Source organism: Mytilus californianus, unplaced genomic scaffold (genome assembly GCF_021869535.1).
Source record: "Mytilus californianus isolate M0D057914Y unplaced genomic scaffold, xbMytCali1.0.p SCAF_1, whole genome shotgun sequence".
NCBI lineage: Eukaryota > Metazoa > Mollusca > Bivalvia > Mytilida > Mytilidae > Mytilus > Mytilus californianus.
Window position 1 is genome coordinate 52,893,850 of NW_026262581.1, and position 22,361 is coordinate 52,916,210.

Sequence of the window (22,361 nt, forward strand, 5' to 3'; positions counted from 1 at the left end):
AATAAAAGATTAATTCACACAATTGTCAGATTTTAAAAAAAATTATGTACACCCGCTTACAAAACTTTTTACTTTTTTGGCGACGTTAACAATTTTCATTGGTTGAACATTTATGTTACTCCGCACATTTTGGAAACAGATTAATTTTCCTCTTATCATCAATCATCTACGGCAAAATTTTCGATGCTAAGAAATAGGATAATGTACTTAATTCTTAGATTTGATTGCGTTAATTGTGGTAAAAATTAAGATAAAACTATATTTTGATGCGAATCAAATTCACAACCGGAATTTGTTGCTCGACACTTCCTGTTGATGTTGGTGTTTTGAGTTTAGCAGACTGCTTTATTGAAAGTGATGGCATATGATGAAAAATTGTCTTTTTGTCTGCACGCTCTGCCTTTCCTTGGGTTTTGTCTTAAATTTCTTTAAACTTGATGAAAATTTTGATTTTAATGAGAAGAAATATGGTTATTTCAACGAGTCGGAGAGAATCGAACTTTTACAAGCAGCTAAAAATATGTTTTATTTTGGTTATGACAACTACATGAAGTATGCTTATCCTGAAGATGAGTTGGACCCAATAGACTGTGAAGGGCACGGACATGACCATGACAATCCGTAAGAAGCTTTCTAACGTAATGTAAAACATCACGAACACAGCAAATCATTTGGGTTTACAATTCTGGTCAAACTAATGAAGATTTCATGGCAAAATTGGGTCTTAAAGTTCTGTCGACAATTTTGTCTCAAAGTCCAGACAAAAAAAATGGCTTCAGCATTATCAGGTTGGGCTCAAGTCAGGAAAAGTGGGATATTCCCTGTTTTCAGGGACCATCCCAGTTTTCTGGTGTTAAAAAAACCCCAGTTTACAGGGACTTCCTTTTTCTATTTCAATTCATGGCATGAAATTTACAAAAGCGCATGTTTTAACTGTATCAGTAGTATTTGTAAATACTTTAAGTATCTCAGGAACAACAAAACATGAATAAGTGAAGCCTTGTTTTTTCTAGAACTCAAAAACATACAAATCTTTTGTTTAGGAATCAGTTGATCAAGCTGCATGCTCCAGGTGTAACTGATCATAACTGAATTATGTTCACTTCTATTGAAATTTTCTATTCATTGAATTTAAATGCCTAAGTGATTAACTTATCTTTTTGTCTTCTCATAATTGATGATCAAGGTATGAATTGGTGAACAAAGGAATTGTTTTGTTGTGAGTTGAGCATCAAATAAGACTTGAAATTAGCTTGATTTTTGAACTTATAAAAACACTTGCTATCATATAACATTGTTATCACATGTAGAAGGTGCGCTTTTGTAGATTTAATACCATAAATTGACAAGGAAAAAAGAAGTCCCTGTTTACTGGGGTGTTCCCTGAAAACAGGGAATACCCCAGTTATCCTGACTTGAGCCCAACCTGATTATGGTGTCGTAGGAAGGCATCACAGATAAAAATCAAAATAGCCTATCAAGACGTGAGTCGTGATAATTATTTGGATTAGTCTAACTTGTACAAGGGATCATCTTTCCACCTGTTGCCATAAATCTGAACATAAGGCGTTTTCCAAATTATTGTTCTTAAACATGCTCTACCAATTGGTGTTTTTTTCCTGGAAAAACTTGACATCACAATGTCCTACATAATGTATATGATGCATGTTCTCCCCCTCCCCAACCACCAACCTAAGTGACCCCAGGTTAACATGGGCAGTTGATTCATCAAATCAAAATTGGAACTTTATTCAATTTGTCCTTATGTATTATTAGAACAATCACCATAATTTTTTGAGAAACCATACATGTAGATGAAAATATTGTATAGAAATTTAATAAATTTTTCATGTGACCTGCTGTGCATGTTACACATTTTCTTTTATTTGTATTTTCCAATGGGGCCAGATCAATGTGACCTATAATCGGCCAACTCAATAATGACCAGATGTCATGACAGTCAAATTGGCAGGCAATTTAAATGATGTTTTCAGTCAAGTTACAATTAGACATCACGTATATGCTATTGTAAGAAAAATAATATATAGCACTTACAATTTCATTTTGACTTCCTACTCCTACATTTTGTAGGTCATGTAGGTAGATTATGAGTATGACTACAAATATTAACTTCAGAAGTTTTCAAGCTTTTTGTACACTTCAGAATTGAATCAAATTTGACAAAAAGAAGATTTTTAGGTGAAAAATTTGAGTGTTTTGTACATTACTAGAGCAATCCAATATCTCTGTTGCCAAGAAGGAAAAATAGTCTGTACACCACTGTCCCAGGTAAGGGGGAGGGTTTGGCGCCAGCAAACTAGTCTAACCCCGCCACATTCTGTATGTGCCTGTCCCAAGTCAAGAGCCTGTAATTCAGTGGTAGTAGTTTGTTGTTGTATATCATATTTGTGTTTGTTCATAAATCTTGTCGTTAGTTTTCTTGTTTGATTTTTTTTACATTTGTCATTTCGGGCCTTTATACTGACTTTTTATGGGTTTTGCTCATTGTTGAAGGCCCTACAGTGGCCTATAGTTGTTAACTTCTATGTCATCTGGTCTCTGGTGGAGAGTTGTCTCATTGGCAATTATACCACATCTTCTCATTTTTATATACATGTATGTATGAACATGATGAATATTATGAATATTACTGATTTCAAATTGAATTTTCATAGTTTACTGAGTTTTTTGTACGTTTTGTTATTTTACACACCAAAATCAATAGTATAATAAATTTGCTTTTAAGAAACTATCAAATAACCATGGACACTACTATAATTGTACCTGGGAAACATTTTATACTGAGATTTTGTAAATAAAAGGTTTCCTGATGAAAAATACAAAAAAGACTGTTGATAAACTTTTAAAAAAAGCATAGTGGGTGGATTGACAAAACATAAAATAAGTTTATTGCATGATTTTCTTAATCCCAAAATTTGTGAAAAGTTCAAAATACATAGTATTTTAAGTTGACATTATTATTTGTATTTTTATAGATCCAACATCAATATTAATGATGCCCTTGGTGACTATATGCTAAGTCTGGTTGATACATTGGATACACTTGCGGTAATTATGGTTTATATGAAAACAGGGAGACATTGTATAGTTGCTAATGAGACAAATATCCATTAAAGATCAAAGGACAAAGATGAAAACAACTACAGGTCACCATACTGCCTTCATCAGTTAGCAAAACCAATAATGCATGTTAAGGTATAAAAGATTCTAGGATGATAACTGGTGAAACAATTCAAAAGAGAAAACCATCAGCCTGATTTATATAATAATAAAAAAAAGCCAGCAACCAATGTCAGCCACTGGATTACAGGCTCCTAGCTTGGGACAGGCACAAAAAGAATTTGACTGGGTTTAGTGGGATAAACATGTTTGTAAGGAAGCCCCTCTCCTCTTTTTCCTGGGACCGGTGAAAAATCGATTCAATCCGGTTTCCCTGCCATGCCATGTAAGGAACCCCCACCCCCCTTTTTCTTGGGACTAGTGAAAAAACTACTTCAACCTCTACCGTGCCTCTGTGTACCGTTTACATAGTTGTTTATCCGTAAATCATTCAGCTGTGGGTTCACTACTCTATACATCAGATATCTCATCTCCAGTTCACATATCCTGATTAACTACCTCTGCAAAACTTCGATCATTCTTTCACCAATAATACATGTGTATAGTAATTCATTCTAAAGCATACAAATGGAGTTTGACATCATATAGTAAGTTCATATACATGTACCTTTACCAGCATGTACAATCTCAGCAAAACACTGTTAAACCATCAGATCTTATCAAATTTGTTTATTACCTTCTTTTCAGTCCAGATTCTTGTAACTTCCCAAAAAAAGATTATACACATATTTATACTTAGTGCACCTGTTATTATTTTATGAAATTGTTTGAGGAATATTATTTTTCCAGACTTTAAACTAATACATCTTTTAAGAAAAAATTTAAAGAGACAGTACATGTAGTTGTTTGAAGGCCCCCTTCCCCTAATTTTTATGGGTGCTGCTATACAATCCTAGATGTTTTGTTAAAGCAAGTTATATTTTAGGTCTCTAAATATAAGAGAAATAAGTTAATTAAGGATAATCTCTAAAATTTGAGGGATTATTTTGGATTGCATGAAATTTTGTATGAATTTAGAAAATTCGCGAAAAAGCAGTAACTGTATACTAAGAATATACTTGTACCCCGCCGCATTTTTGCGCCTGTCCCAAGTCAGGAGCCTCTAGCCTTGTCAGTCTTGTATTATTTTTAATTTTAGTTTCTTGTGTACAATTTGGAGTTTAGTATGGCGTTCATTATCACTGAACTAGTATATATATTTGTTTAGGGGCCAGCTGAAGGACGCCTCCGGGTGCGGGAATTTCTCGCTGCATTGAAGACCTGTTGGTGACCTTCTGCTGTTGTCTGTTCTATGGTCGGGTTGTTGTCTCTTTGACACGTTCCCCATTTCCATTCTCAATTTTACATGTATATAAAAAGAGACAAAAATGCACTTTTTGATTTTAAATTGCTATTTTTTCAAAAATGTTTCCACCAAATTTTGTTAAAAAAATTATGATCCTGTTCCACTCAGCATCAGTATGAATACAAAGTTTTATTGCTGCCTTTCTGAACCATATCCTTTTTTTTAACATCTGTATCATTGTGTGCATCTGTAAAAACCTGCAATGTACAGTGTTTATTTTAATGTAAAGACATATGATCTAGAAGAGAAAAAAGGGAAGGACAAACATAAGACTTGTTTTACCCCACCACATGTTATAGATATAAGAAGATGTAGTATGAGTGCCAATGAGACAACTCTCCATCCAAGTCACAATTTATAAAAGTAAACATTATAGGTCAAAGTACGGTCTTCAACACGAAGCCTTGGCTCACACCGAACAGTAAGCTATAAAGGGCCCAAAAAATTACTCGTGTAAAACCATTCAAACGGGAAAACCAAGGGTCTAATCTATATAAAAAATGAGAAACACTTATGAACCACATCAAAAAACGACAACTACTGAACAATCAGATTCCATACGACTGTTCCATGTCAGGCTATAAAGACCATGTGTAGACACCTTTTATTTGTTTGTATAGGTCAATTCTTTAGTAGGAGTCAGGTGTTGGTGATTGATGTCAGAGGGGGATTTAAGGGGGAGGGGGTTTGGCCCCCTTAATAAGATATATAATTATGGTTATTTTATATATTTACAAGTCCCACTCCTATGGTGCTAAGTTGTTGTGCCCTACCTATTTCAAAGTCCAGGATGTGGTCTGTTGTACTGTCATGTATTTTGTGTGATTCCTGTTATTATCCTTCTATGAATCATTATACAAAAATATACATTATTCATATTATTAAAATTATTTATTATTTTAGATAATGGGAAATAGTACAGAATTTAAGAATGCAGTACAGATTGTGATCGATAATCTTGTCTTCAAATCAAACACGGTACAAGTTTTTGAAGTAACTATAAGGTTAATATAACTATTTAATTATAATATATCAGACCATATGGAGTTAATTACATTTGGTTATTTCCTTTTATTTGTATTTTTCACATATCTATGACTGATTTTCTTTTTCATTAGTTGAAATTGAAGAAAAATAGAAATTTATTAATATCTCATTTTACATGAATTGGCATATCTTTGAAACTAAAATCAAATTTATGGTATATATATTGAAGACTAGACATTCAGTACAAATATGCCTGAAAATTGTGAAGTAAATATAGTTTATGCCCAGTGTCTAGTGTCTTTGAAAGTCAATAGTCAGAAAATTTAGCTGTCTATTTTCACAGTTTTGCTAGTTTGAAATTTTTGTGACATTTTTCTCTTGAACTACAAATCAGAACTTCCTGATATTTGGTATCAAACTTTATGTAAGCATCCTATATTGTGTTCTGCTTTTTCTGATTCATCCCTCAAAAACTTTCTGTTTTCCTAATGCTTTAATATATATTCATAAACATAATGGCCATGTACAAATGTATGTAATTTTCATCACATTTTTCTCTGAACCTACATATCTTGGCTTCTTGAAATATGGAATCAAGAACCATGTAAGCATGCTACACTGTTTGATGCGTTTTCACATCCATTGTTGATAAACTTTTTTGTTTACTGAATGCATATAGTAGTTGGGTTTAAATTTGTGAGCAATAGCTTACAGTTCAACTTGTCTATAATATTTCAGAAAAAAAAATAATTTTTAAATGCCTTGCACCTTAAAATCGAATGTCTGAATAGTTGTGATAGAGAGAAAAAGATTTTATTTGTCTTGTCTGCGAAGAAAGTTGCAGCAGCAAGTGAGACAGGGATTACAATCCGTCAGCTGCTACGACGTAAACTATTTGTATAAAGCTTTATATTTCAAAGGGTAGCAGACTTTATGCTTCATACCTTGTTTGCAGATGCCTTATGTTAAGAAGTTTCCGTCTGTCATATGTCTATTGTCCTTGTCTTTTATTCATGGTTAAATGACTGCTAAAAAAATGTAGAGTTTTTCGGTCATGTGAAAAACTGACTTAATAGGATAAAAGAATACCTATATTTGATAAATGGGATTCTTCAATTTCTTGCAAGGTCTACATGTCTGTCAGACAGGGTTTACCTGACCTTGACCACATTTCATGGATCAGTGATCAAGGTAAAGTTTTCGCGGTCAACAGGTATCTCAGATACTATTTAAGCAATAGGTCAACTATATTTGTTGTGTGTGGAATGATTGTAAGTTGTACATGTCAGACTGGCAGGTTTCATCTGACCTTGACCTCATTTTTATGCTTCATTGGTGATTGTTCAAATTTGGTTATTAGATCTGTTTCTCAGATACTATAAACAATACTCTTACTATATTGTTGTATGGTATGAAATTCAATCATAATAGGTAAAGCAGAAGAGACATCTCAATGTGTGCACTCTTGTACTGTGCTACTTTTTTTTACCATCATTTTTCCATCTACCGGTATATAAACAACTGGGACAATTATCATAATTATATTCATATTTTGGTATTAGGACTAGGTACACTTATATGTAGTAAGAAATTATTTCTATATGCTTTTGTATTTAATATTAATTGTAACACAAGTTTATGAATATGAGTATTTAAATGTCAGATTGTTGAAAAAATTCAGGTTAAGGAACTTATACATGTAACATCTGGAAGATAAAACAGAAATGTATTTACAATATAAATCAATAATTATTTATAAGTTAATGTAACTTAATATCAATTGCACTTTGTAAAATTAATGTATAATTTTTTATAACCAAGCAGCATTAATAATTTCTTTGTGGTATTTCCTTATTCCTTGTATTTCTTGGTTCTTGAATTAATTATTGAGATGTCCCAATTTCCCAATATATGTGTCTCATTTACTGTTGGATAATAATCATCAATATGTTTGCTAAACATTTCATAGTTGCTATGTCATGTATGTACCAAATTTACTTCGACAACCGAGAGGTCCAATAATTTAAAAATCTGCTACATGTGGATTAGGGCTGTTACAGAAAAAAACATCTAAAAGTTTTGATGGCACTTGCATATCAATTTTTAGGGGGAGGGGTTGGGGTCATGGAACATAAAGTACTGGTATTTCATCAGTACACATGTAAGTATAATATAGTTGTTGGGGCTTTTGAAAAAGTGCTTTGTAATATGGATTATCGTTTACAAATCCACTAGTCTACTTCTTATAAATTCTCGACTACAGAAGTATTAATGGATTGTGTTGATTTTAGGACGGATTATGCTGAGAAAAATAATAAATACAGATTAGATGGAGGTAGACACCTTAAAAGGTAACATGTGAAGATAAAAATTCTTTACACAAGCATTATCATGATAAAATGTCCAAACTGCTGTTCATCACCCTGATTTTTTTTTATAATTCAGCAATGAATGATATACTGTAAACCAACTAAATTTTGCGAGAAGAAAAATAATGGCAATGTACATGTAGATCGTCGTGAATTAGGAAAACATGGATCTCATCAAGAAAATAAGAAAATTGTGCTTACAAATAGCTGTGAACTCGCCTAGAAAGTGCATAGCGTGAAATTAAGTATCTGCAAAATTAAGTTAGGTTTACAGTACATATATATTTATTTAAGTTGAGCACAGCTATGACCTTGCAGCTTATACATGAAGAAGATTTTATAATATTTTGTTTGTTATGTTTTTTCAGAATGTTAGGTGCCTTATTGTCAGCTCATCTAATCATTACTGACACAGAACAGCCATTTGGTAACATGAGTATACCTGGATATGATAATGAACTATTATACCTGGCTAATGACCTAGGCACCAGGTTACTTCCAGCTTTCGAAAACACAAAGACTGGAATCCCTTATCCTAGGGTTTGTTTAATATAAAATATTGCATTCATAGATTACCATATTGAATTTAATCACCCAATTTGTACTTGTCACATGTGGAACAGAATCTGCCTTTTTTAGACATATATATGAGTAATAAAAATAAAACTGTATTAAAGTGGTATCCACTGCGTCAAATTAATGGGTTTTTTTTTCCAATTTTATTGGAAAACAGGGATAATATGTTTTGTTAAAACAAAGAAATAGGACCAGTCACTTGATTAAGCAAATGTCTAAAAGCATTAAAAAAAAGATGAAGAACTATCTGTTAATTAGGGCTGTTCCATTTAAACATTGTGCAAGTAGTAGGCACTTTAGAAATTGGAAGTTATGCATATGTTCATTTCTAAAAAAATGACTTGCTCACAATATTTACATGCACATGATTTGCATGCAACTGACATTGACTGATATGTTTGTTTACCTGGAACAACCTTTATGAAGATCAGGTCACATATGTTGAAGATAACAATAATTTCAAAGTGATATTTAAGGATTATTCATGAATTGTAGGTAATTAAAGGAAGGTTGTAATATTACTTTACATACCGTATATGAATGTGAAGTGGTAAGGAAAACTTGATTGTTGCTTGTTTAACATTCAGTAGCCATTATTTCATGCATATTCAAAATGAGAAAATATTAACATTTACTCCAAAATATAGGTTCTTCAAGGAGGGACAACAGGGATAAAGGGTATGAAATTTGTTCTTTCTCTTGAAAACAATGCATGTTAGATAGCCAGGATAAGGACAGAAATTTTACATGGCAACAAGCCACCTACAGACCCTGTCAAAGATTTGTTGCAAAGGTTCTTAATTGTGCAGATAATGTGGCACTCTCTCTACATGAGGCATCAGATTAAATGTCACCATTCTGAATGGACATAGCTGAAAATTTATACATACTGCATTAAAAAACAAGTGTCTATAGCGATGTTAAAAATTTTTTTTTTAATTTTTAGGTGAACTTAGAGAATGGTGTGCCAAGTGACTGTGTCAATACAACCTGTACGTCTGGGGCAGGGACTCTTGTGTTAGAATTTGCCGTTTTGTCCAGATTATTGGGTGATCCTATATATGAATCTTATGCCAGAAGAGCAGTTAAAAATTTATGGCAGCTAAAGTCTAATGTTACAGGATTGTTAGGTATTTGCGTTGTTTTAATTGTCATAGTTCAGGGGTTCAAATTTACTTTAAGCAATGTAAGGTCCAGGACCTTTGACCAAACATACCGTTCCTACTCGCTTATTAGTCGGAAAATTGGGAGTAAAATTCATAATCCAGAGAGGGGGACCGACTAATAGACGAGATCTAGCGACCAGAGGAAAAATCCAAGCTTGAGAAAAGTGGTCAGGAGTGAATTTCCTGGTCAAAACTACGTTTTTGATTGCCAAACCTACATAAATCAATAAATAAAAAGTTTTTGTTGAAAATAAATGACTACAATACTGTCTATGTGTTTTATTTGTTCTTTGGTAAACATTTTCTGCAAATTCGTGTTGAAATTCTACTGTTTCCGGTTTGTGTATTGATTTTCATGGTCACATGGTTTTCCTATAAACCCAAAAGAAGAGCCAAGAACCAAAAATGAAAAGGAGATAACAATGTACCAAATATGTGAAAGGATGTTTTCAGCGGAGTTATTGTGTCATTATTGTGATATCATGATATCAATTCAATGCTTATAAATCATATAATAATCAAAAAATAACTTTAAGATTCATTCCCAAAATCAAAATATTATTCATTAAAGTGTCTCAGGTAAACAAAAATTACAAAATTGATTGACAAGCCAATATAATCCATTGATAACCCCAATTAAGAGACAAAGAGTTGTATTTACTAAAGGTGTGAAAACTATCAGTGATAGGTAAACAGATGACACTAATGAGTTGGAGTTAGTTATTTTAATATATTGATTAGCTTCACTTAATTTTTTTAATCCTTTAATCATCACAATATAATAAGAATTATGAAGTGTACATGCTCATTTAACACCAAGTTATGTATGCTGTTAAAAATATTTTCATCAAGTGTTGATTGACTTTAAATTTTTCAGGTTCATATTGGTTTATATTCGCTTTTCTCAAACAATAGGTTATTAGTCATACCCTACAAAATCATTGATGCATTATGTAAACAACACATGGCTAATCTAACATTTGAACAGTGAACAAAACAAGAGAAATGAATACATCTTTATTATTAACAGCAATATAAATTATCATGATGAGCATCAACTAAATTCAAACCAAACAAACATTAATGCAGAAATGAATATTATTCCTGGATTTGCATTGGTTTTACCGGCGTTCAGTTACTGTCAGCTGAAAAAAAAATGCCCAAATTTTGTCCGACTTATACGAGGGACAAGACTAAATCCTTAGAATTTGGAGCTGAAAAGGGCCCCCGACTTATAGTAGGATCGACTATTAGGCGAGTATCTACGGTACTTGAAAGTCCTCCATTATTCTTAGAAGGTCCAATTTTTATGAAAATTCAATTTATAAAAACAGAAAATGCTTAAAGAAACAACAAAACATCCATCATATCTTACTACATTAACCTCATTTTTTTCTGAATTTCTTAAATAAATTCAGTCAGAAAAAGGCTTCCCCTTATTCCATATATGCTGTGTTAAATAGCACTTTTTACTTTTATAATTGGTTTTGTTTCAATTTCTGTTTAAGAACAATTGCCTAACTTTGTGTCAGATAACAGCTCAACTTCGTTTTCAAACTTGGGGTCAGTTTCTTTTAACCACTTTCTTGGCAAGACATCTAGATACTGAGTGGTAATTTTTCATCATGATTTTTTATGGAGTCAAGTTTTAATTTTTGTTGTCCAATGAACCAGGGCACTTTCCCTTTCAATGTTTGTGGGAAAAATTTACGTTCTTGTTTTTCCCTGTCATATTTTTGGTCTTTAGTCAGATCCTGACTTTCGGGCTGCGTTAAGACGTTTCATCAATCACCCCCTTCGTATCCCTTATTTCACCAATCACCCCCTTTCAATCCTTTGTTTCATCAGGTTTCCTTTGGAAGCTAGGGGTCAATCCAAAACCAAACAGACTCATATACTGTTTACTGGTTATGATTTATTATTATATTTTCGAGGTTCCCGGGATCTTGTACGGCGACCGGTCACATGACTACACATCAAATCAATTGTTAATAATTTAAGCAAATAAAGTTTCGTTTCAGTGAAGTTGCATGTTTCAAGATTATTTTTATTCTTGATTTCATATATTTTTGTTCAAAATGCCTTTGTAACTTTTTAACATGCAAAGTTCTTCCTGTGTACCTAACTACAGGTGGGAAGGTCCGAACCCGTAAATGGAAGGTCAAGGACCTCGGACCACCACTAATTTGAACCCCTGTAGTTGTTTAAAAAGCAGGCATTTATTGAATTTTTTGTGATCTAAAAAAGGAAAAAGAAAGGATATGGGTTATCCATCCATGACTAAAAATCAGTACATGCACAGCAAAAAGGGCCAAGTGAGCATTTCTCATCACTTGTCGTCGTCAGTTTACTTTTACCAAAATCTATGAAACTACTGGGCCAAATTTAACCAAACTTGGCCACAATCTCCATTTCGGTATGTAGTTTAAGAAATGTGTCAGATGTCTGTTTTTACCACAAAACTCAGACTCAAGTTCAAATTTGGGTGTCGTAACTTTTACAGTTCTCTAGTTAGGTTCCTTTATAATGTTACATGCAAGTGGGGCATCATCTGTACATGTGTCCCATGGACACATTCTCCATTTATTTATTCATTTTTGTCTATCTTGAAAATTATAATGGATAGAGAGAAATTTCTATAGCAAAATTGATCCGCAAGACAAGATCTAAAAATAAGTCAACATGGTTGAAATTGTCAGCCAACTCCTTATTACATTTCTTGCCATTTAATATGAAGATTTTTACCATTTTTTGGCATTTTTGCATATTATCTTGAAAACTAGAAAAGATAGATAGAATTTTTAACACAGGGAGGGGGGGAGGGTCTCTTCCTATATGAAGGTATATACATATGTGCCACTGGAATGGGTCCCTTTTTTGATACGTCAAATATATCAATGGGGTGCAATTTTACCGAGGAAATATATCAATGTGATATATCAATGGGTCATAATTGTTCAGTTTGTTGTGCAACGATCTTCACTGAATTTCCCAAACTCTTTGTCATTAAAATTTCCACATCTGCTGAAACTTATTGACACAAGTTTTGTTATTGATCAAACTTTATGGGTTATGATTTCGCTGTGAAATATATGTATAGATAGGGATTTCACAATTATTCAATATATGAATGGGGGGGTTTTTTAAATCCCAGCTGCACAAATGTACCCAAAATCCCATGTTGGGACCCCCCGTGATTTTTAATAACAAAAATGGTCAGCAAGTCTTAGACAAGATCTACAATCAGGTCAAGTTTTACGGAAATAGATAGTAGACTCTTTATAAGAGCAATTGCCCTTAAATAAGAATTTTTTTACCCTCTTTTGTGTTTTTGCATAAACTAAAGAAGGTAGAGAGAAACTGTGAACAGAATAAATGATCAGCATTACGAGATCAACAAAAAAGATATTTTTGCCATGAATTTTATTGTAGTCTACAATGTTGGAGTATGTCCATTGTTGAAAATGCACATAGACCTAGGTGAGCAACACAGGCTCTTTATAGCCTCTAGTTTCATTTATATTTTCGAATAGTATACACAATGTGATTTACCAAAAAAAAAAACCTCTCTAGTGTTGAAAAAGTGAATCACTGTAAAATGGCATAGTTGTTTGTGGTTTAAATTAAAAACAACCTGGGTCTTGTCTAACAAATGTGTCTCACATTCAAGACATGTCGGTAGCAATTTATCACATTAAGTAAACTATTGCTGACTTAATAGATTGCTATGTTGGCCTATAATTTATAATCCTTACATATTTATTGAAAATTCAGAAAGCCATTTTTTTGTTGAATCACTCACAGTCACCACGAAATATTACCACCAAGATTGATTTTATTACTGGGTAAACTGAATTCCATTTTTTGTACAATGGTAAGAATTCTCTTATTATCATTTTTCAGGAAGTGTTTTAAATATCCAGACAGGTGAATGGACAGGAGAAATGAGTGGTTTAGGAGCAGGTCATGATTCATTTTATGAATATCTGTTAAAGGTTTGTAAACAGAAGGCCTTTAAATATGTTGTGTTTTTGTTATAATGAGTTACATCCATGCTTTGTAAATTTTCACACAAAACTAAATTTTAGAAATAAGTGTAATTCAGAAACTTACAAAAAATCATTGAAAATGGTTGAACAATTGAGTTGTTGATTTTTTGGGTTATGTCCTCTGTAACTGACCCCACGTAAGGTCAAATTTTGCATACTAAACTGAAAAGCTAGTAAATAATTCAGTTATCTCTTTTATTTTTTTTAAATATTACTGAATAATTTAATTTTGGATGTAATACATCTTCTGATTGGCTGAAAGTTTTTTGTCTATCAGCTCATAGACATAATTTTGTCATGTGACCGTGACGTCAACATTTTTTCAGGATTTACTCCCTTAAAATAGAATTTAGAATTTAATAATAAGGAACGACTGTTAATATTTTTTCTGTCTATTTGAGGTTATTTCTTCATAGACAGAAAAAATATTACAGTCATTCCTTAAATGATTTCTTCCAAAATAGGTGAAAATTTATATAGAAAGCACATAAAATTGGTGAAAAACATTCTTTGATTTTTCTTAAAATCATCAAACCTTTAAAACCCATGTATACAAGATACGCTTCCTCAAGACAAGATGAAAATGTATTATCTGCCCAACAAAACGAATGAAACAGTTACAAAGTGTACAAAAGTGAAAATATACTTTCACACAGTGAAAAAATAATATATACTGTATTTTTATATTTGACTGGATGGAAACCACAAATATGTTGGATCAAGTTTTAGGTGTTGTACAGGCATGGTGTACCTCTTGATTAGGAGATTCAGTGATTTAAAAAAAAATACAAAAAAGTACCCTCAAATTATGAAATAAATACATCCTATAAATCTCTCTGCCACACTTTTGAAAATAATTATATTATCATTCTTTTTTTTTTAATTTTTAGAGTTATATATTATTTGGAGAAATAGAAGATTTAGAAATGTTTAATGAAGCTTATGAAACAATAAAATTCCATTTACGCAGAGGGTAAGTTGTTGCTTCATTTCGTTTTTTTTTTAAAGTACATGCAAACCTGTCTATAAAGGTCACCCTTGAGACCAGCATATACTGACCTTACATGAGATGTCACCTTTGAATTGAGATTAAGAATGCATAGGTATAACTACAGCAGGACAAGAAGAGAGTGACAGGTTTTTCACTTAATAGAGGTGACCTTAATAGCAGATTTGGCTGTACTGAGAATTTGTATATTATTGATGGTATTAATTATCATAGATTGCTGATAAATTGTAAGTTCAAGGATAATGAATTTCATGGTTTTGTCAAATTCTGCAAACAAGGCTATAGAAAATTTATATGTAGTTGAAAATAAGTATGCCACAAATAATATTGAATTCACAGTATTTGATAAAGCAAGGATAGTAGTTGTGTCTTCATAATTTTGATAAGGTCTACCTTTTACCTTATGCTTATGGTGGATTGAGTTGTTTATTATATTTTAGTGATTAAATATCCACCAAACATGTGTTGTAAATCATGTTGTTTAATAAAATGATGCTGTTAGGCTTTACACGAGAATAACAGTTGAAAGATGCCTGGAAACATATCTGTTCATATTTCTTTTAGATTAAATTAGAAGAATATTAATGTTGAGATTCAAATTAAGTGGCATACACAAAAGCATGATAAATTTATATTTTTAATCAGCAACTAAGTTTTCTCTTAACTTTTGATATTAAAAAAGTCAGTTGATTTATTTATTTGATCTGCAACAAATTTTTTTTTTTCAATTTTAGGAGATTAAAATGTAATAATGGTTCAGGTTATCCCCCTTTATATGTTAATGTACATATGAAAACAGGAGATACTGTTAATAATTGGATTGATTCGCTGCAGGCAGCATGGCCTGGTATTCAGGTAAGATAGGATATACTTTTATAATTGCATTGATTCACTACGGGTAGCATGGCCTGGTATTCAGGTAAGATAGGATTGACTTTAATGAATGGATTGTTTTGCTTCTTTCAGCTTTTGATTGCGTTGTGATCAAATAAATCTTATTATTTTAAAACATTTCCTGTTTGCTGATATGTTTAAAATTTAACAACACTTATTGTACAAGGAAAGTCTTCGTCAAAGTTTTCTTGGCATCAATGAAAGGGAATTATCAGTTATGCTTCAGAATACATGTTACCTCAATCAATTGCATGCAAAGACGCAGGTCCAGACCCAGTATTGGTCTTGTTATTTTGTACATGTAAAAATAATGTAGTGACAAAAGGATATTATTGGGTTTTGTAAAAAAAATTCACAATATCCTTGAAATGTCCCAACTTGATGTAAATAGAAATATTACTCCTCTTTATTTATATATTAAAGAAGTTCTCAAACATTGCTATTTATATATTACAGGTTTTAAATGGAGACATTGAAGAAGCTATATGTTCTCATGCCTTATTTTATTTTATATGGAAAAAGTATGGATTTTTACCAGAAAGATACAACTGGAATTTACGGGTACCAGAAGTTATGTTTTATCCACTGAGGCCAGAACTTATTGAATCCACATACTTCCTTTATCAAGCAACTAAAAATCCATTCTACCTCCATGTTGGAAAGGAAATCCTTCAAAATATTAATACCTATGCAAAAGCAGAGTAGGTTATGGTATTAGATATTATTTTTTGTGGTGTGCTTGTTTCACTTATGTTAATGGAATCTAGCAAAAAAATCCAATCTGTGCCAAAAGATTTTATACCTATTAGCCTGAATGCTCATTTCAAGAAAATACTTTTTAAATGTCTAACCAATTTAAAAAAACAATTTACTAGTCCTAACCAAATTTTTACTATTAACATGCTAGTTAGTGGTTTTGGACACAGACTGAAATTCCACATAATCATTTATGCATTTGTTACATTCATTGGTACATTGATGATTGGATATAAACAAATCAGTTAAAATATATTTTGAAATGGATGTTTGTTTTTAAGTGAAGTTTAACACAATGCATGCATTTTGTTAATTATCATTGTATGGTGAATGCAACATAGCTGTAAGGATAGGGGAGGTTTAAAGTTAAAACATTTTAGCCAAAAGATAATTAGACAACTTTTATAATTGTATTTAAGACTAATTTTTATCAACTGATTTATTAATATTGTAGTTCAGTCTAAGACTTGCAATGTAAACTTGATATATGTCAAAATTTCTTGATTGCTGCCATAACATATTAATTATTCATGACCTTGACACAAGATTCCTCCTTAAAAGTATCTAATAAATATGTTAAAGTGAAGACTTGATCACATCTTTTCACCTCTATATTGAATATAAGTTATTTATCACAGTCAATTGTTGCCAAGGACATTAGTATTTGTGATGTCCTTGACCCAGATTAATAGTTGGAAGGTCAGAAGTTGTAGCTGATAAATGCATTGAAATTGTGTCATGAACATTGCTTTGTGCTGCCTTTTCTTGTATCTGTTATCAATCTCCCAAACATCTATCATGAGCTTGTCCCAAGTCATATCTAGAAGAGAATTTCATACCAAGTAAATGAATTGTAATTATCTACTGTACACACCTGTGGACTGCTTTAATACTAGATCCAAGTTATCCAAGAAAGCAGTTATCAGTCATGAACTTAATAAATGTTATGACTTAGATCCAAAATATTGAGATGATACCAAGTAAATCATTTAAATTGGGTTTGTTGAAAAAGAGGAGTGGTCCCACTGCAGGGGGACCTTTATACAGTTAATGATTTATTTTTTGCTTAGTTCAAATATTTGCAATTTCTAGGGTCAAACCTGTTGGTGAAGTTTCATCTTTTGTGGTTTGATGACAAACTATCTGAAAGTTAAATTATGCAAAATTTTTATCTTAATTGTGAAATTAGTAAAAATAATAAATAAGGGATTTTTTTTATTTTATAACAGCTATTTATTTTGTTTCAGACTGCAAAGTTAGTTAATGAAAAATTATGCAATTTAAAGACTTCTGTTTTGTATTGTAGATGTGGTTATTGTACAGTGCATGATGTCAATACAAAGGAATTAGAAGACAGAATGGAAAGTTTCTTCCTTAGTGAAACTTGTAAATATCTATACTTGGTAATTTGTATTTCATTTATTACTTGATCATTGACTTAGCATATATAGGGTAATCAGTCTAATGGTGGTTTATGTTAATTAATTGCATGGCTACCAATAATTTATTTGCTATCTTGAGAGTATTAAGGATTTTTGAATACTGAGAAAGTAGTATTGTTCGTAGGGTAGTCTCGTTGTAGCATGCTCATTTTGAATTAAAAGGTCCTGGGTTCTATCCCCATGTGGGTCAAACCAAAGACTTGAAAATTGCTATTTGCTTCTTTTCAGCAAATCACATGACATTTATAATTAGGAGTAACAGCAAAGACTGGTTGGCTGAATGTGAGAATAATGTGTCTGGGTAAAATGACGTCTTCCTACTTACTGTTACCATGCTTACTAGCACATACAAAATCTAGCTCAGTTTGATGATCTAGTACAAAGCAGGGTTTATATTTACACCACATTAAACTCTTCTCATCCTGATATGCATGTACTATTTTCCAATGGATACACCATAATCATCAAATGATTATTGTATTTTTATTTTTATTTCAGTTGTTTGATGAAGACAATCATTTAAACAAACATGCTTCAAAATATGTGTTCACAACAGAAGGACATGTATTCCCTATAGATAAAAGGTTTAGAGTAAAACCATGGGAGGATACACAGACTGAGGAGAAGGAGAAAGAAAGTGTTACAAAAGTTATGAGTGTGGTGAATGTAGCAGATAATTCTACTTTCAATGTAAGTTATAGCCACATAAAAGTCAATTTTAGTCTTATAGATATTCGAAGAGGTAGGAAGAATTTATTTATTAATTTTTGTTGATTTTACTGAAAGGAGTTGGGGCATTAAGACCATTTTGTTTTTGCCCAAGTGATAAAAGATTTGAGAACTGCTTCAATATAATAAATAAGACAAATCAAGAAATTGAGAAATTGTGTCAAAACGTTTGCAAATTTCACAAAAAAGTTACGACAGATGTTGGTTATATGCAGGTACCTACCGACCAATGTTTCATTTCTGAAATCACATTCAACAATTGCAATAATAAATGCATGCAAAAAATTTTGAATTTACAGTATTTTTTCATTGTCTGTTAACTTTTATATTTTCAGTGTGATACCATTCCAGATGATCGTAAACATTTTCTACCACTAAGAAGTCCATATTTTGAACAGCTTCAGAGTGCAATTGGTATAGATTGATATGTACCTGTTTTAGGTCATTTAATTTATTAACTGTGGATTAAAACTCCTGCCAATATTTTAGTATCAAATATATTCTATTTAAATCATATAGAACTTTACTTGACAGCACTGAATATATGTGGATATTTTAAGATCACTTAAAGCCAATTTCTTTTTTTAGCTCTCTTTATTGTAGCACATGGTTAAGGTTATTCATCCAGTGTAACTGAAGAGATCGTTACAATTACACAGGTTCCAATTTACATTTGTTAAATTACTAAATAATATTCACTCATGTCGTAATACAAGGGTTCAGTTTAGACAGGTATTTGGTTTACACAGGGTTTGCTATGGACAGGTCTCACTGTATTTAAAGTACATAGTGGTCACATTGGATGATCACTGCTTTAGCAATGTTACTTGAGAGTAGATATTAAGAGAAGAAAAGAAGTTGCTTTTTATTATACAAGTCCATATTTCTGATTTATTTAAAATAATCTTCTAAGAAATGTTCATAGATTCATTACTTTCTAAAGTTATAAAATGATTTTGTTATGTTGAGAATGTCTTTTTATGCAATTATTTTCAAATCACAGCAGATCTCAATTTTTATTTCTTCATTACACATGATTTGCTGATAAAAATGGATATTAACAGTGTGATTAAAGGCAAGAAAATAAACTGTTGTTACCATGTTTTTATTTTATGTAATAAGTATATTGAACATATATTCTACTGCATTAGATAACTTGATTTATGTTATTGTTGCAACTTTTAATTTGTGCCAATTTAAAATAAATATGTAAATGAAAAACAGCAATATTAATAAACAGGGAGGAAATTCAAACTTTGTGATGTTTTATATTTATTCGAGATACATTTCAGTCTGACACTTAAGATTATGCTCAATTTTATTTGCGAGAGCTTGAATTTAATCTCACAAGACCATTTTAAATTTATGCCTGGTAGATTTTTATGCCCCATTTATGGGCATTATGTTTTTCGGTCTGTGTGTCTGTTCGTTCGTCTGTCCGTTCGTTTGTCCCTCTGTCCCGCTTCCGGTTAAAGTTTTTGGTCAAGGTAGTTTTTGATGAAGTGGGAAGTCCAATCAACTTGAAACTTAGTACAGATGTTCCCTATGATATCATATTACTAATTTAAATGCCAAATTAGAGAGTTTTGACCCCAATTTCACGGTCCACTGAACATAGAAAATGATAGTGTGAGTGGGGTATCCATGTACTATGGACACATTCTTGTTTTTCAATATTTTTTTTCTGTTGCAATTTGAAAAGTATACAATTTTTCCATATATACCAACTAGCTCTAAGATATTTTAGAAAAAAATGTGGGTATAAAATCACCAGTAACTTTAAATGCTTAACACCTTAGTTAAGTAGCTAAGATTATAATGCTACTGTGGATTCATTAATTTTTTGTGGTTTTGAGAAAATTGTGTTTATGAAGAAAATTGTTAAACTAATTCAAAAGTATGTAAGAAATTTGTATTTAAAAAAACATAATAATTTTACCAATCACCTACTTGTATATCCTTAAAATTTACAAAAGAAGTACCCCACAATAACCTGTATTTGTGTCTTGCATGTAATTGTCCTGAAATTTCCATCATCATTTATGTAATATATAGCTGAATTGCAAAGATTTAAGGGCATACGATACAGTTTTGATCCCATATTGAAATTTTGATAAAAATTTGCATGTAGGCTATTTTTTACCTGATTAAATCAAATATGTAATAAAAAAATATCCCTTCATGTGCTACTTTTTGAGTAAATTGAGGTTCAAATTTCAGATATTTCCTCAAAATACGGATTTATGGACTTATTTATCCTTTCGATAGAAATACATAACTTTTTTGTTTTAAAAGATAAACACGAGCTGTTTTTTGTTAAATTATTTGTAATGTATGTGTTATATAAATATTGTATAAATTTGTACATTTTATTTTTATAAATAACTCAAATTTCTCAAATGTTCATGAATGTAGAAAAAAAACGTCATTTTTTGCTGTATAATAATCAAATTAAAAAAAATTGCACTATTTACGTTTTCATGAAAATTGGTACACATAATCTTCTTACGTAATCAAACCAAATGTCATTTTAAAAAAGAGGGGTCCATGAACTCGTTTTGAAGTTAAATCAGTTTGAATGATAAAAATCAGCCGAAAACTGCATCTTTTCCGGATAAGTCAACGTTTGACGTCGCGAAAATAACAATTTACGTTAGCAACGTCATTACCTCCCCTGTAACTGTATTGTATGCCCTTAAATGCAAGTCTATTCATCTTAGATCTTTATTATAAATGTAATTAGGAATTAATGTATACTGGAAGGTTCTAGATGTATTTCTGTATACAAGGCAGTTTTGGTCCATTTGTTAATGCCATTGTTCACCCCACTTGCCAAACTGTCATGTATTAATACACGATTTCATTTTATTCCATGATATTATTTGTATATATCATATGTTTTATTTTGATAAAGGAAAACAGTATTTCAAATAAGTTTAGTATTGTGTATTTTTTTTATGTTTAAAATGTGACTAGGAGAAATCAATTTTTATTCAGAAGAGTTCTATTATAATCTTACACAAAAAATTTTAATGAACCAAATAAATGTTCCATATTAATGGCAATAATTGAAAATTAATGTTACTTTAGTTTTTCACCAAGTGATGTTGTTTAAGTTAATTGACTTGTTTATGCAAGTCTGATTGTCCAGTATTTCATCCATCAAGCAAGTCAAATATCTCAATTGTACAATTTGTTAACCACAATAAAAAAAATATTGCAGACGTTAAATGTTAAATTAATTTTTTTGATGAATATTTTGATTATGTGTTGTTTAACTTTCTGTGAGTAGTCCAAATTTTTACAGATACAATATTTATATATAGATAAGGTATACTACGCCAGTTCCAGGATACGGTAGTTAGTTGAATCTGTCAGTGACTTCCATCACCAAGTGACCAAAATGTAGGAATTGTCACTTCCAACACATATTGAGCGATCCGTGAAAAAGTTTTATCTAATACTACACAAAATATTTGGGGAATTAAAATCTAAAAAGTTGGTTACCCTCCCTTTAGTCATACAGGAATTAAGATTACGTACTTACGGAACATTAATTATTTCTAGACTACCCTGCAGAATGACGATTCTGAAAGTGCTTGAAACTGTAATAGAGCAGGGAAAAAGCAGCGCCTTCTATCTGGTAAATGACGTCGTGCAAAATTGACGATTTTTCCAGTGAAAGACATGATTTGAGAAATGGCCTAAAGGACCCATTATTTAGCCACTTATAATGTAAATGTAGACAGAAGTAAAAAATTTCAATTCTTTTGAATGCTTCTTTTTCTATAAATCTCATTTGGGTGTAAAGGTATTGACTGAAACATGTTTTAAAATTAAAATGTGCACTAGGTCAACACTATTGCAGCCCTATAAAGTTTAATTTTCATTTCCTATT

At 31.5% G+C, this 22,361-nt stretch overlaps 1 protein-coding gene across 3 annotated transcripts; it reads left to right on the forward strand.

The window, feature by feature from the left end:
• The first annotated feature begins 306 nt into the window (after positions 1-306).
• LOC127721230 (ER degradation-enhancing alpha-mannosidase-like protein 1) lies at positions 307-22,361 on the forward strand. Of its 3 annotated transcripts, XM_052227912.1 has the most exons (12): positions 307-621; positions 2,997-3,069; positions 5,390-5,490; positions 8,211-8,382; positions 9,365-9,548; positions 13,488-13,579; positions 14,524-14,606; positions 15,377-15,497; positions 15,993-16,237; positions 17,599-17,695; positions 18,233-18,424; positions 18,799-22,361. In XM_052227912.1, exons 1-12 carry the CDS (start codon positions 365-367, stop codon positions 18,886-18,888), a joined length of 1,707 nt encoding a protein of 568 aa, XP_052083872.1. In that variant the 5' UTR covers positions 307-364; the 3' UTR covers positions 18,889-22,361. The 3 variants fall into 3 exon arrangements, with proteins under 3 accessions (XP_052083872.1, XP_052083878.1, XP_052083882.1); XM_052227918.1 differs by lacking the exon at positions 18,799-22,361 and having other exon boundaries at positions 17,599-17,678; positions 18,233-18,372; XM_052227922.1 differs by lacking the exon at positions 2,997-3,069 and having other exon boundaries at positions 481-621.

Excerpts from the sequence above, each read along its gene's own strand:
- LOC127721230 (XM_052227912.1), top strand. The coding sequence starts at position 365 with ATGATGAAAAATTGTCTTTTTGTCTGCACGCTCTGCCTTTCCTTGGGT. Across the intron at positions 3,070-5,389 it reads ATACATTGGATACACTTGCG|ATAATGGGAAATAGTACAGA; the intron begins GTAATTATGGTT and ends TTATTATTTTAG. Across the intron at positions 18,425-18,798 it reads CAGATAATTCTACTTTCAAT|TGTGATACCATTCCAGATGA; the intron begins GTAAGTTATAGC and ends TTATATTTTCAG.